We start from the raw sequence: 13366 nt of genomic DNA on the forward strand, positions 1-13366 counted from the left end.
TAGTAGCAGGATATAATTAGTGTTTAATCATTCTAAATGTTTATATCCAATATAGATCAGTTTGACTTCTGTTGTGTGACTCGATTAATCTACATAGATATATCGGCGTATTAATTATACAATAAGTAATAAACAAATAACGCAAAAATTTCCTTATTACTCAAGTCGCACCATCATCGAAGAAGGTTTTTTGCATTTTACGATAAAAAAAATAAATATAATCAATCGATTCTGTTCAGGAAGCATTTAAGATTCCCGAGAGAAAAAAATCATACGGCATGCGCGAGTTAGCGTGAGATCGCGCGTCGGATTTACGCGGTCGATCGGCGCATTTGAAACTTCCGAGTGAATCGCTGTGTTAGCACACGATCGCATTAAGGAACGATGCACGCCCGAGTCGTTAGGTACAAGAGAACGGAGGAATCGTCACCATAAATTACGGAATCCGGGCGAGCAGACGGCCGTTAATAGTTTGTTCTCGAGTCTCGGCGACGAGACGTAGTGAGAAGATAAAATCAAGAATCCGTCCGCGGTGCGTCGGCGGTCAAAGAGGAACGGAACGAAACGGAGAGCCGCGAGATACAAATCTACGCTTTTCTCGCTCCCTTATGTGCCCTTTTTCTCCTCCACCACCGCTCTTGCCTCTGTCGTCGCTTTGCTTTTTTTCTTTACAGCATAGAAAGCGTCCCCTCACCGCCTACGACGCCGGTCATCGCACCATTGTAGTGGGTTCCGGATTGTGGATTAACTGTAAGCGATACCCACAACAAAACGCGCGCGCTTTCACCTGACAGCTCCGGCTACCTGTAGTCCTCCTATTTTATGACAGTATTGTAATGTCTCTCGATCGTGTCATCGTAACCGCTTCGAGTATCACCGAGTTCGAACTCCAACTTGTCAGATTCGGTGGATATAAATTAACATATTTTCTTCGTCTTTACTCTCTTGCTTCTTTTTCAATGAAATCGAAAGTCTAACTCATATTATGTAATTGATTATACTTGGTGATTGCATGTAACAGGATTAAATTCTGGTCCTCTAAACTGGAAGGTCAACAAATGATGTCATTCGATATTTTATTATTTCTTCTCTTATTAATTTCTTTTTTTATTTGAATTTAAGAAGAACTTTTAGATGAGCACTTTGAAGTTTCAGGGAAATTTCAGCAGGAAATTTCCAAAAGGGTACTCCAAACTTTAACTGTATATAATATTTAAAATAGGGAAAAAATTCTTAATAAAGAAAGCCAGAGAATACTTCGGTAAAGAGATGCAGCTGTTTTCGAAAAGGGACAGAAATTCGTTCTGCTGGGAACTACAGTTTATCTAACAACGAAATGTTTTCTTGCAAACCAACAGATGCTACAAGTTTTCTTCGTGCATTTCTTTCCTTTAAAAGATAAACGCGAAATTTATTTAACATTTTCCTTCCACAAAATAATGCTCGTATATTTATACGATACTTGATATTTCTTGAATATAAAATATTAAAATATTTAATCTATTAGAATGTACTTCACAATTATATGTATATCGATCTTAACTGATGCTCACCATCTGGGGAATTAAGTAAACGATAGTATTACTATCACCATGAGAAATACTGTAATCTCTATTCAGTAATAAAGTTTCGCGCCTGCTAGCAGATCAGTTTCAAGTTTCGTCAGCAGGCGGTCTCTGAGAATTTTACGTCCTTTCGGTATTCAACCGTTTTCTCTTCGGTGATTAGGTAGACTTAACGCTCTATTCATCGTTTTCCTTTTAATCCTAAATACCTAATTAGGCTCAATCGTCACTATCCTAGAAGGAATTTATATTCCTAAAAAGAAATTTGATAAATAAAAGCAAGAAACACATGTTCATCCAGACTGAAAATATAAATATGACGTTAAAATAATAATAAAGCATTTTTATATTCTTTTATAAAATTCAAGTATACAAATTGTAATAAATTCTCATAGGTCTCTATTTCGATCAATTGGCTTCTTATAATTCATCGTTGTTTTTTATAAATATTTTCATAAATATTTCACGTAAATCTACGGAAACCTGTAATCTGGAGAGGATTTAAGTGCTAGAAGCTTGGAACGGAGGAAAGAGGTACGACTAAGCACGGGAAAGTGTGTATGGAGAAGCCGACAAATAGGTTTTACGGCTCACTTCCTGTCCGTCGCACGCGACAGTTATGCGCCCCATAATAAGACGGTGGTTACTTTCTGAGACAGTTTCAATTACAAGCGAAAAAGTAAAATCGTAATTCACGTCCCGCTGATGCCGCATGTTTCTCTTTCATAATTTACAAAAAATACATAAAATATAAAAATATAAATGATATCCTCATGAAGCGTGTTTTACGATGTTCATACAATTAGAGAGACATTAATATGAAATTATTTCTTAAAATTTAAATTTATATTGAATTTGATTTGAATTGAATTTAAGTCTAAATTCGTTTGATTCACAAATACATAGATTACTTAATCATTATATTAACAAGCAAGAAATAATTTTAACATTGAAACGGTTAAGCTTATTCCTTCAGACGACTAGATTTATAGAGCTTTTTAACATCGCGTTGAAATATTTTTCGTCTAAGATTTTCTACTGCAGAAACCTTTGGAAGGAGAGATAAACAGAAGGAAGAAGAGTAAGTAGACTCTCTATCTTATGGCGTTAAAGGACGAAAACGAGAACCTTCGTTCTGGAGTGGCCACTTTGCTGCAAATGTTTGTGAACTCGAACGGAAGTCTTGTTCGATCATCTGACGAACTATTCACTTATTTATTTGTTACCACCAAATCCTTGACCAAAATCACAAGTGTCGCAGAACATGTTCCGACGCTAGGGAAAAGTTTCAAACTAAACAATTCTTCAAACATATACAGGATGGTTGGTAACTGGTGGTACAAGCGGAAAGGGGGTGATTCTACGCGAAAAAAGAAGTCGAAAATATAGAATAACAATTTTTCGTTTGAGGCTTTGTTTTCGAGAAAATCGACTTTGAATTTTCGCTTTATCACGTCTCGTTATAACGGATCTCACTGTAGATCGTTGTCTCGATGGAAAAATTAAAAAAAAAATTTAAAAAAATTTTTATTCTATATTTTCGACTTCTTTTTTCTCGTAGAATCACCCCCCTTCCGCTTGTACCACCAGTCACCAACCACCCTGTATAAATCTTATCTTCAAGGAGGAAAGAGAGACACACGACATCGAACATGTGTTTCGCAAAAATCTCCGAATCACCAAATTTCAAATCACCACATATCAAATAAACTTTCAGATAAGTTATACCTGTTAGTAGAAACAGTTAGAAGTTATTGTTATTTCAGGACAGTTAAGAATAAACACATATGAGACAAGAATTTTCTGCTCCTCGATATACAACAAGATAACATGACACGTTGTAGATGTTGCGTAGAACGCGACGAAACATCTGTGCCTCTTCGCTTACAACCGATATAATTTTATCTCAGTTTTTCTTATATAAAGTTAATCTTTTGTAACATTTTTAGTAGTCAGTTACTTAATGTAAACGCGAACCTTGGTATTTGTTCTTTCAAACTTATTTGAAAAGTGAACCCTGTAAAGGTAGCTAACGAAAATCCTCCAAAGTAATTTTACTTGTAATTGTCTGCGAAATCATTAAAAACTTTTCGTGGGCAATATTCCAGTATGAACGCGAGGAAAGTTAATTTCTGAACCATCGCGAAGAGGACATAAAGTGGCGTTTCCGGATGGATTTTCGCGCGTGGGCACCGGCACGCTTTGAAGACTCGCGTCTGTGCGCTTCCTCCTTACATCTTCGCGCGTTCTTTTCGCGTTAGCCAACTGCGATTCGCACGTCCGACTAGCGTGAAGTTTCGTCATCGCGTTAAAATAATTCGTTAAACAAAAATGTCTTGAGTTTGAAATTACTTCAGTACTATCGTGTTTAATATTAAATAAACATATATAGAGGTAAAAAGTTTTTTTTTAGAAGGCAAGAAAAAAAAGGGTTTAAAGTGGGAAAAATTTAAATTAGGGAGCTATTTAAAATTTTTAACACAGCTTTTAAATATCTTTCTTCAAATTTTATTTGTATTTATACATTCGTTATCCAATTTATCTTAAAAGAGTCGTACACAAACTATCAATCGCTGTTTACAACATCCTATGATACTATATTGTAATGTGATAAAGTATCTTGCAATTGACTCGTACCGTGAGTGCATACAATTCAGATGTTATTTCCAATAACTTCTTCAGTGAATCAGTAAAAACAGCTGATCGAAATGTGATAAGCATAATTTGCGTTACACAATTTAAATATTTTGTATACATTCATTGTTATCTTACCTATGCTTGCCGTGGGAAGAAAATAATTTTATAAAGAAGTTTCACCTGTCGCGCTTACCAAAAACTGTCACTGAAAGAGTTCGCAAAGAGCAATGTTGATTATAGTATGAAATCGAAATAAAACGACCATTTTAAATTTGTGAGCGACTGAGATTCGATCGATTTCTTCTTTAAGTAATCACAGCATTATTATATTCGCGATCTCACAAAGCATTTTGATGTAGCACATTAAGAATGATCATTTGCAACTGTAATAAATTAAACGTTAATACGAATACTTTTTTTAGCATTACGCAAATAAAAACTATATCACATAACGTAAAGGACTACTTTGCGTAAGTAGGTACATAGGTGTATATATATATGTGTATGTGTATGTATATAGAAATCTCTGATGAACAGATACTTTTGAAATCGTTGATCCATTGGTCAAATCTTAATTCATTATCTACCAAATCGTCATTTATAAATGTATGTCGTATCAAAGTCCGTCATCTTCTAGATTTCCATTCATAATTCTACCGGCTAACTATTACATGATGGGAGTTTTTCACGCTGATTAAGAAAAATCGAAAGAGGAAACTGAAAACTGGTTTCGTTAAGTTTTCAGTCTTAATGCTATCACTCTGTACAAGTATAAATAAATATTCACGTGAGCACGCACACACAGGACATGTATAAGATACATAAGTACGTACAATAATAAGTATGTACAATATTTGATGTATTAATGCGGAAGTTCACAATTGTAGTAGACTATGTTCATTTCAACTAACTTTGGGAGAACCAACTTAAAAGTATCGAATAACAAACAGTCAAAGGATCTTCAATGATTTCAATCGAATTACCCTGAACATGATATTTTATGATATAAAACTACATCACTTAGTCTAATGTTAAGAATTATATACAACACATCTCGAATATTTTTACTCAAATCAGTCGAGGATGAAAGCAAATTGAACAAACACGAATATTTATAATTGTTCCCCAACTTAAATAAAGTTATGTAAAGTAAATAATTAATAATGGCACAAACTTGAAACTATGCTCAACGATACCCGAATAACTTTAATTCAAACTAGAAATAAAGAATTGTGGGAGAAGTCCACTTTGACTGTGAAATTATTGTATATAATATGTATAATATATATATATATGTATCTACATCTATAACCTAATTACTAAATCTCACTAAATATATTGGTTCGTAATGAAAATCACAACATTGCTTTATTGTTACAGACAAGGATAATGATTTACCATTTCCATGATAGTCATTAAAAAACGATAATCAATCATACTATAAATATTTAGAATTAACAGATAAAAATAGATTAAAAGATAATAAATAGATTAATAAATTAGATTAAAATAGATTAATAAAAATAGATTAAAAGATAATAACCCTCAATTCTGAAAATCAAGAGTGTATAATCCTTGCCAGTAACGTGTCCTTACAATGATGAAATCCTGCGAATCGATATCCGAAAAGTCTACTAAAACACAATATGGAAATTCGATATTACGATAATTAAAATTTAACAGCAATAGCATTACAAAAATGTAGTTTGTACACATAACTTTTTATGTACAATGAAAATACATACATACGACAATTTAACATTTAGCCTTTATGTTTTTGTACAAATAAACCTCCTTCGATAAAAAGCAGTATTTATATGAAATTTTCTGCAATTTCTTGTAATTTCTAAAAAAAATTAAGTTATGTAATTAATATAGGATGAACACTATAGATTTATGAAAATTATGAAAATTTAAGATATGTACTGATTTGAATTATATATTACTGGCATTCAGTTGCATACGTAAACTGAAAGAAATACACGTAAAAAAATTTTTTTAACAATTTTCTTCTAATTTGAGCGTATATTTTTACGCGTAATAACAATCTCTTGAAATAATACAGTCAAAACCTGTCTTAAATATTATTAACATAAAAAATAAAAACTTTTAAGGCTTTCTTCACGCTCGTTATTTTTTTATACTATAACAATTATTGTACTATTTATAACAATAAAAAAATATTTACTATTCAATACAGATTAATCAACGAATAAAACTAAAGATATATTAAAATAGAAATTTTTATACACAATAATTTTATACACAATCTCTATTAAAGTTAATATAAAGATATGACATCAATATAAAAAACATTATAAATACTGCCGACAATTCCTACATATTTTATAAAAGTACCCTTTTCATATTATTTAATGCTAACACATATTTCAAAATTTAAATTTACAAGTAAAATTCTATGATAAAGCATGCACAACAAAATTTTGTTGTGAAAACAGTATTTAAAGAACTGAAATACTTTGGTGCTTCTTTATGTATGCAAATGAAAGCTAACATAAAAGAAGATCTGAGTAAAGTTAATTTTATAGCAAAATATTCCTCTGAAAATTTACAAAGTACGATTACAGCAAATATGCAAAGGGTTTATTATAGCATCTCTCTGATGTTTTACTTTACATTTTAAGGGATACTTGATAATATTGATATACATCATACGAATTTTGAATAATTTATAATATGGTTTTTGTAATTTGTTTAATCAAGCAAGTAGCAACATATATATTATTAGTGTGCATACTTCTCAATATTATAATTTACATGAATCTAAATTATAGATACAATCTCATATATTTCAAATGCTTTGAAAAAGTTGTAAGACATAATTGAATTAGGAAAATGATTGTAACTTTTTTATTTTGGCAAACTGTTATTCATGATTGCAAAAATTAGCACTTTAAGCACATGCAGTAATTTATTATTACTTAATATTGTACAATCATTTTCTGTGCCAACTTTAATCCATAAAAATGAACCACTCTAAAGGCTATAAACAGAAGCAATTAAACTGAATTATGAATTGGTTTGACTAGATTAAAAAAAAAATGGGAAAACAAGAAGAAAAAACGATTAAGTTTTCATTCAAAGAAGATTCCACTTATGTCAAATATCTAATAATATATATATAATATACAATATATTAATTAATAATATATAATATATTTGCCAATTTTTCTCCTATTCATCCTATTAATAGCCAACAAACATAAAAAAATAAGACACTGTTTGGGATTTACCATTTTAAAACATCACAAGTTTGCTGCAAAAGCAATTAAAATAATGAATAATAAGAAAAAGTATAACTTAACTTCGTAAATATTTTCATTACATTTAAAACAAAGTACTTCATTGGTAGTTTCATCTATAATTTTTCTATTTTTCAATAATATTAATTTTTATAATTGGATGTTTAATAATTATCTTTTTCCAGTAAATAATGACTCTATAATTAGATATTTATCATATGTTAAAAGAATTACAAAACTAAAAGCAATTTAAAACAACAATGAAATTTTGTAATATTAAATCTTTAAATGTTTAAATACATATATTTTAAAATAAACTTTTCGTGAAACAATAAAATTTTATGCATCTTTTTTAAAGCACGAAAATCTTTTTTTAATATCTATAGTAAACCTTAGAACTTTAAAAGCTTCGGAAACATAATTTCATTTATACATTATAAAAATTGGAAGAAGCATTTACATTTATATGGTTAAATCACTATAACTGTTGTCTCTAAGATTTAAAAGTACTCTATTGACTCTAAACTTAGCAGTTGTTGTTTCCTCTTTATAAGTTTGTCAGATTACCTACAACATTGTATAATTAACATCATCTTTGTGTATAAGTTATTGTGTCTCAGAAAGGAATTATTAACTACGCTAAGTACTATGCATAACGTAATTTTTTGACCATTAAAAACAAATTAAAAATTATATAAGTACTTAAAAGATTTGAACATATTTAAGTGTTTACAATGTTTCAAAAGTATACACTGTTATTTGTAATTCTTACAGCTTGTTACGCATAATAACACACAATGCAGCAATTTCCACCATTCCGTTCAATTACTCTAATTACAAATACGCATGTTTATAAATTTACGAAGTATTAAACAACTTTATCATATAAGAGCTTCGTATTATTAAAGCTCACTTATTGTAAATAGTCATATTAAGAAAAAATGAAATATTTTGTAATATCCCTTCTGAAATTATTCATGCCTATCAAGCTGTTTATAACTGTTACCAACATATTATTTTTTTACGATATTACAGAATAACAAATTAGTTAGTAACCATAGTGTATCTATTCGCTTTTAAATTCTTATTCCCTTTTACTTATAATTTTGTACGTTATTATATAAAAAGAACTCTATGTATTGTACTTTTCATAATTGTTTCGGAAATTTTAATTTTATGAAGAAAATGTTCTGGGCCTACGTAAGAAAAACGTCGTGAAAGAAGGTCAAGATTCGTATATTAATCTCTGATAATGTGGAAATATCTCCCATGTTGGAAGATGTAAACCAAATTCTAAGGCCACCAAAACAGCAAATTCTGATGTAATTAAATCCTTGCGGTTTAGACGAAATACACTTTCAATTCTCTGTAAATCGCATAAAACTTTAATCCAAAAGTATTCCCCATGTAATATTGATTCACATAATAATATAATATATTGATATCATATGTTTACATATGAAATAAATACCTCTATTAATGATTTGAGGACATCACCCTTAACATCATTCAATTTTGCTGCAAGAAGCAAACATGCACCAGCACATAATTTCCGCGTTTGTTTCGTAACAACATTTCGAAGAATAAGTTTTTCAAAGTATACATAAGCCATTGCTACTGTTAGGAGATCAATACCATATTCCATTTTTGCTATTTTCCTCATTTCTCGTTTTAAGCTATAGGTATATATCATTGTAATATATAAATAAATATCGCATAAAAAGTACTACATACTTATAGATAACGTCATATTTTTTAATACTAACCTTCTTAATTTACTCAAGGTAAGTTGTATATGCGGAAATTTTTCTTTAAATTTGTCATTCAATTCTTTTTTTAAGTCAGATGGTCTTACATAATCGATAACTGATGCCTATATAAAAAATAAGTAGTTACAAAAAAATATATTATTGTACATTATATCACAAGCTTATAAAATATGTATATATACCATGTATGATGTAAATGTAAGCAGTGTTCTATGTTTTCCAGCTATGAGTTCCGGATCATCCAACAAATTAGGATTGTATTGTAATGATTGCTCATCCCAATCATAAGCTATAATTACAAAGAGAAATATTTCATTATCATATATTATTTTGTTTACTACTTCAAATGATTTATACACTATACCTTTAGAATCAGCATTAAAAGATAGTGGTGGAGATTCGGGCGTTAAATGCTGAGTACGATATGTAGCTGTATCATATGATAAACACCTGGAAAAGGTTTCAATGTACAAAGCACAGCATGGAAAAGTAACAAGCACGTGTAATTTGTTATAACCATCAAATATTTTATACATAATACGGCATAATAAATCTAAGAATAACTAATAAAAATTAATTAACATATATGCGTTAAAGATGATTATATGTATATAAATGAACATATAAATGTACATATAAATGAAAATGTATATGATATGTATATTAATGATGATACGCAAATATTTTATCTATTCACCAATTCTAAAATGAAAGTTTCTATTTTTATTAAAGATATAATATTCACACAAAAGTAATTACTTTTCATTAACAATAGCAATACAAATTCAATTATCACTCAAATAAAGATTTTTTTTCTATATGTATAATAAACATATTTTTTTATTTGAAACTAATCATACAAATCCTGTATTATAATACATGTGCTATGTATTTAGTGTTGAAAAAGATATACATAGTTATATACTAATAAGAATTGTCTATGCCAAATTAATTAACAATATAAATTATACTTCATATTTTCTACTGTATACAATTGTAATATAAATCTTTTTTTTAGTACAATATGCTTATATGTTTTACCATTTAGAGTGATCCACATTCCATGTAATAGTTTTTGTCCTGCAAAATATGGTTGAAAAGTTTCATTACAAGAAAAAAAAAATTGTGCAATGCATATTCTGTGAGAATATATAAGTGAAATATGGAAGATGAATGAAAATATGTGAAACAGGAAATATATAAAAATACTATATTATATGGAAAATTTTTTCAAAATTATGTAATATAATATTACAAAATATTTGTACTTACGAAATGGGGATAAAATACTAGACAAAAGTGGAAATATATTAAGTAATTACACAAAATAAATACCTTGAAACTACAGGATGTTTGTTAGGTATAAGTTCTATTGCCTCATTATCACTAAAATGTAACTTTTTGTCCTTTTGAAACTGTCTAGATGGGACAAGCAACTGCCCATAAGATATTTCCTAAAAATATTCAAAATTTAAGGAATTTAAAGTTCATTGCATATAGAAGGTGATCTTGTTAGTTAACAAAAGCAGTGTTGCAAATCAGACTGTGAATGACATTCTCCAATATCAGCTTCTTATAACAGATCATATAAAACAATATAATATTATCACTATAATAACAATGCTTTTGAATTAACTAGTAAAAGAATCACCCTGTATTATTTAATTAAATACCTGGCCGTCTTTAGCACGCTCTATTCCCAATAAACCAAAAGGGTCAATATTATCATTAATTGCTGATAATGGTCTCTGTGAAGATATATTTTTTCTTCGTCCTGTGTCTTTACGCAATTCAGACCTACAAGAAGAAAAGATCTATAGTTATACTATACTACAAGAAATATTATGTATTTTAAATATAGCATTATTCAATTTTTATTATATTTATCTTACCAACTAGATCTTTGTCCTTTATTATATGGAAGAGCAGAAAATACTAGAAATGGCACACGTTTATTAGAAACCAAAACCAATCTATCATCTCCAAACTTATAACCATTTACAGGTCGTTGCATTAAACGCAATTCTCTTGTAACTTCTGGTATTATGCCACTATTTGCAGAACCAGATTGTATATTATTTGATGTCTTTGATTTTGATTTTGAGGATTGTGGTTTTGAACGTAAAGAACCAATACTTTCATTGGAACTGTTATATTGATGCTTTATATCTTCCGAAAGAGTTGATGTTTGATGAGTTATACGCTTTTTATATTGTAAAGAACCAACTCGCCTTTCAGGTAAAGAATATTCACTGCCAGTTGTGCCAGTACTAAGAAACAGAAATAAATACCTTATATTTTCTATTCTTAATAATATATGAATATTGCACAAAATGTTATTACTGAATGAATATTACATGGAATATAGATTTTATTAGTTCTAAATCTATCATCTAATGTACATAAATGTTAATTTTATATGTAGAGAAAATTATAATAATTTTAAATAAACTACAACATTGAACATTTGGTACTTTGACTTTATACTATTGAAGTCATATCACTCCAATATATAACTTATTTAATATTATTTTGAAAAATAAGGCAAATACTAGTTAAATGTGCTGCTCTCTCTATATATCCTTATGTTGTATCTTTTACATTCTTCTTATCTTTTTCTTATCTTTAATGAATATATTTCCTACTTGTTTTATAAAATCAATAAAATCAATACTGATATAGATTACTACTAATGTACAAAACATTAAAAATGATAAAAATGAAAGACATGTTATTAAGTATATTACAAAATATATAACACATTGAATATAGAATATTAACTATAATAATTGTAAGAAATAGCTATGTAATAAAAAAGAAGATTATTTTGATAAAAGCATTGTATATTACATAACTTTTAATAGAATTCTAATTTGTTATTTAAAATTTATTCTTTAATTGCATACATATAGATAATAATCATAAATATTGAAAATTATAATAATTATAAATTTTATTAGAAATGAATAATTATATCAATTATTATTCTAGTTATATAAAACAATTTATTTAATTCAATAAGGGTATATAATAAAATCAACAATTTAATTATTTATATGTAAGAAAGTTTATGTAATATTTATGAACATCTCTAAGTAGTATTTATCTTACTTTTTATCTCATAAAGAACATCAAAACAACTGAAGGAAATCTTTATAATATAAACAATCGATGATTTAGTTTCTGTAAATACACACACCTCACATATACAAACTGCGAAATTACAAAAAATCAAACCTAAAGCTAATATCTTTGGTAAGGTGGAACAGAGTATAGGTTACATTTAAAGGAATTCAAACAATTGTTTACCGTTCTCTGAATGAACTATGAAATCCAGTAGAGAGCTGTGGATAATTTCTTTCTTGTTCTAAGAAAACAGCCACTGCTGCCTTCGCAGGAGTCAGTATCCCGTCAGAATTTGAACTAAATGAATTGTGTTCACCACTTTTTGGCACTAATTGCGGAGAGCTTGTTTGCTTTGCAGATGAGGATATTAAATGCTCTTCTGTAGAGTCATCGACAACTTCTTCAGTAGAAACAGTCAAATCAGCCTGACGAACTTCAACCTGATGAGCCTGACTATCACTTAGGGTACGTGCATGAGCAACACTATTCCGCGATAGAACAGCTAATTTGGTATCGCGGTGGCTGCCATCGAGAGAAATATTCGAAAGAAATGTTAGGGCGGCCAACCTTCTGCGTGAATGATTCTTTTTTAAGGCTGCTGCCATTCCACGGTTGACCGTATCGATAGACCGGTATTACCGAGTACCAACGTAAACGACCAGGAAAGAGACGGACACTCGACAAGGATTCTTTTGTCAAACGAGGACAACTACTAGGATCACAATTCATTATCACCGCTCGTACACTTAGTCCTGACATTTTCCATTAATGTGCTCACACAGCGCACGTAGATACGTGAACCGGTGTCACTCATCATCGTACTGATTCCTCTCATAAGATTAAAAAACAAATCCTGCTACCAATAAAACAATCTTCCTTCCTACTACGCAACACTGCAACCCATTCCCTTGTCGGCCGAGTATAGTACCCTCTACTTTCTTCTGCGACTGCGCATTTTCTCACATGTGTTAATATCGAAATATATTAACGAATTTTCTAGAAACGT

The 13366-nt window shown here is 29.5% G+C and overlaps 1 protein-coding gene across 3 annotated transcripts; it reads right to left on the reverse strand.

Moving 5' to 3' along the window:
* Positions 1–8109: 8109 nt before the first annotated feature.
* Positions 8110–13366, reverse strand: LOC100745623 (CDK5 and ABL1 enzyme substrate 2). Of its 3 annotated transcripts, none has more exons than XM_012387461.3 (10): positions 12544–13364; positions 11127–11504; positions 10908–11031; positions 10570–10688; positions 10276–10314; positions 9599–9684; positions 9417–9523; positions 9232–9338; positions 8937–9141; positions 8110–8831 (listed from the first exon to the last, which is right to left on the reverse strand). In XM_012387461.3, the coding sequence occupies exons 1-10, from the start codon at positions 12963–12965 to the stop codon at positions 8691–8693; spliced, it is 1728 nt and encodes a 575-aa protein (XP_012242884.1). In that variant the 5' UTR covers positions 12966–13364; the 3' UTR covers positions 8110–8690. The 3 variants fall into 3 exon arrangements, with proteins under 3 accessions (XP_012242884.1, XP_012242885.1, XP_024224438.1); XM_024368670.2 differs by having other exon boundaries at positions 8686–8848; positions 12544–13366; XM_012387462.3 differs by lacking the exon at positions 10276–10314 and having other exon boundaries at positions 12544–13362.

Source organism: Bombus impatiens, unplaced genomic scaffold (genome assembly GCF_000188095.3).
Source record: "Bombus impatiens unplaced genomic scaffold, BIMP_2.2 scf_0474, whole genome shotgun sequence".
NCBI classification, from domain to species: Eukaryota; Metazoa; Arthropoda; class Insecta; order Hymenoptera; family Apidae; genus Bombus; species Bombus impatiens.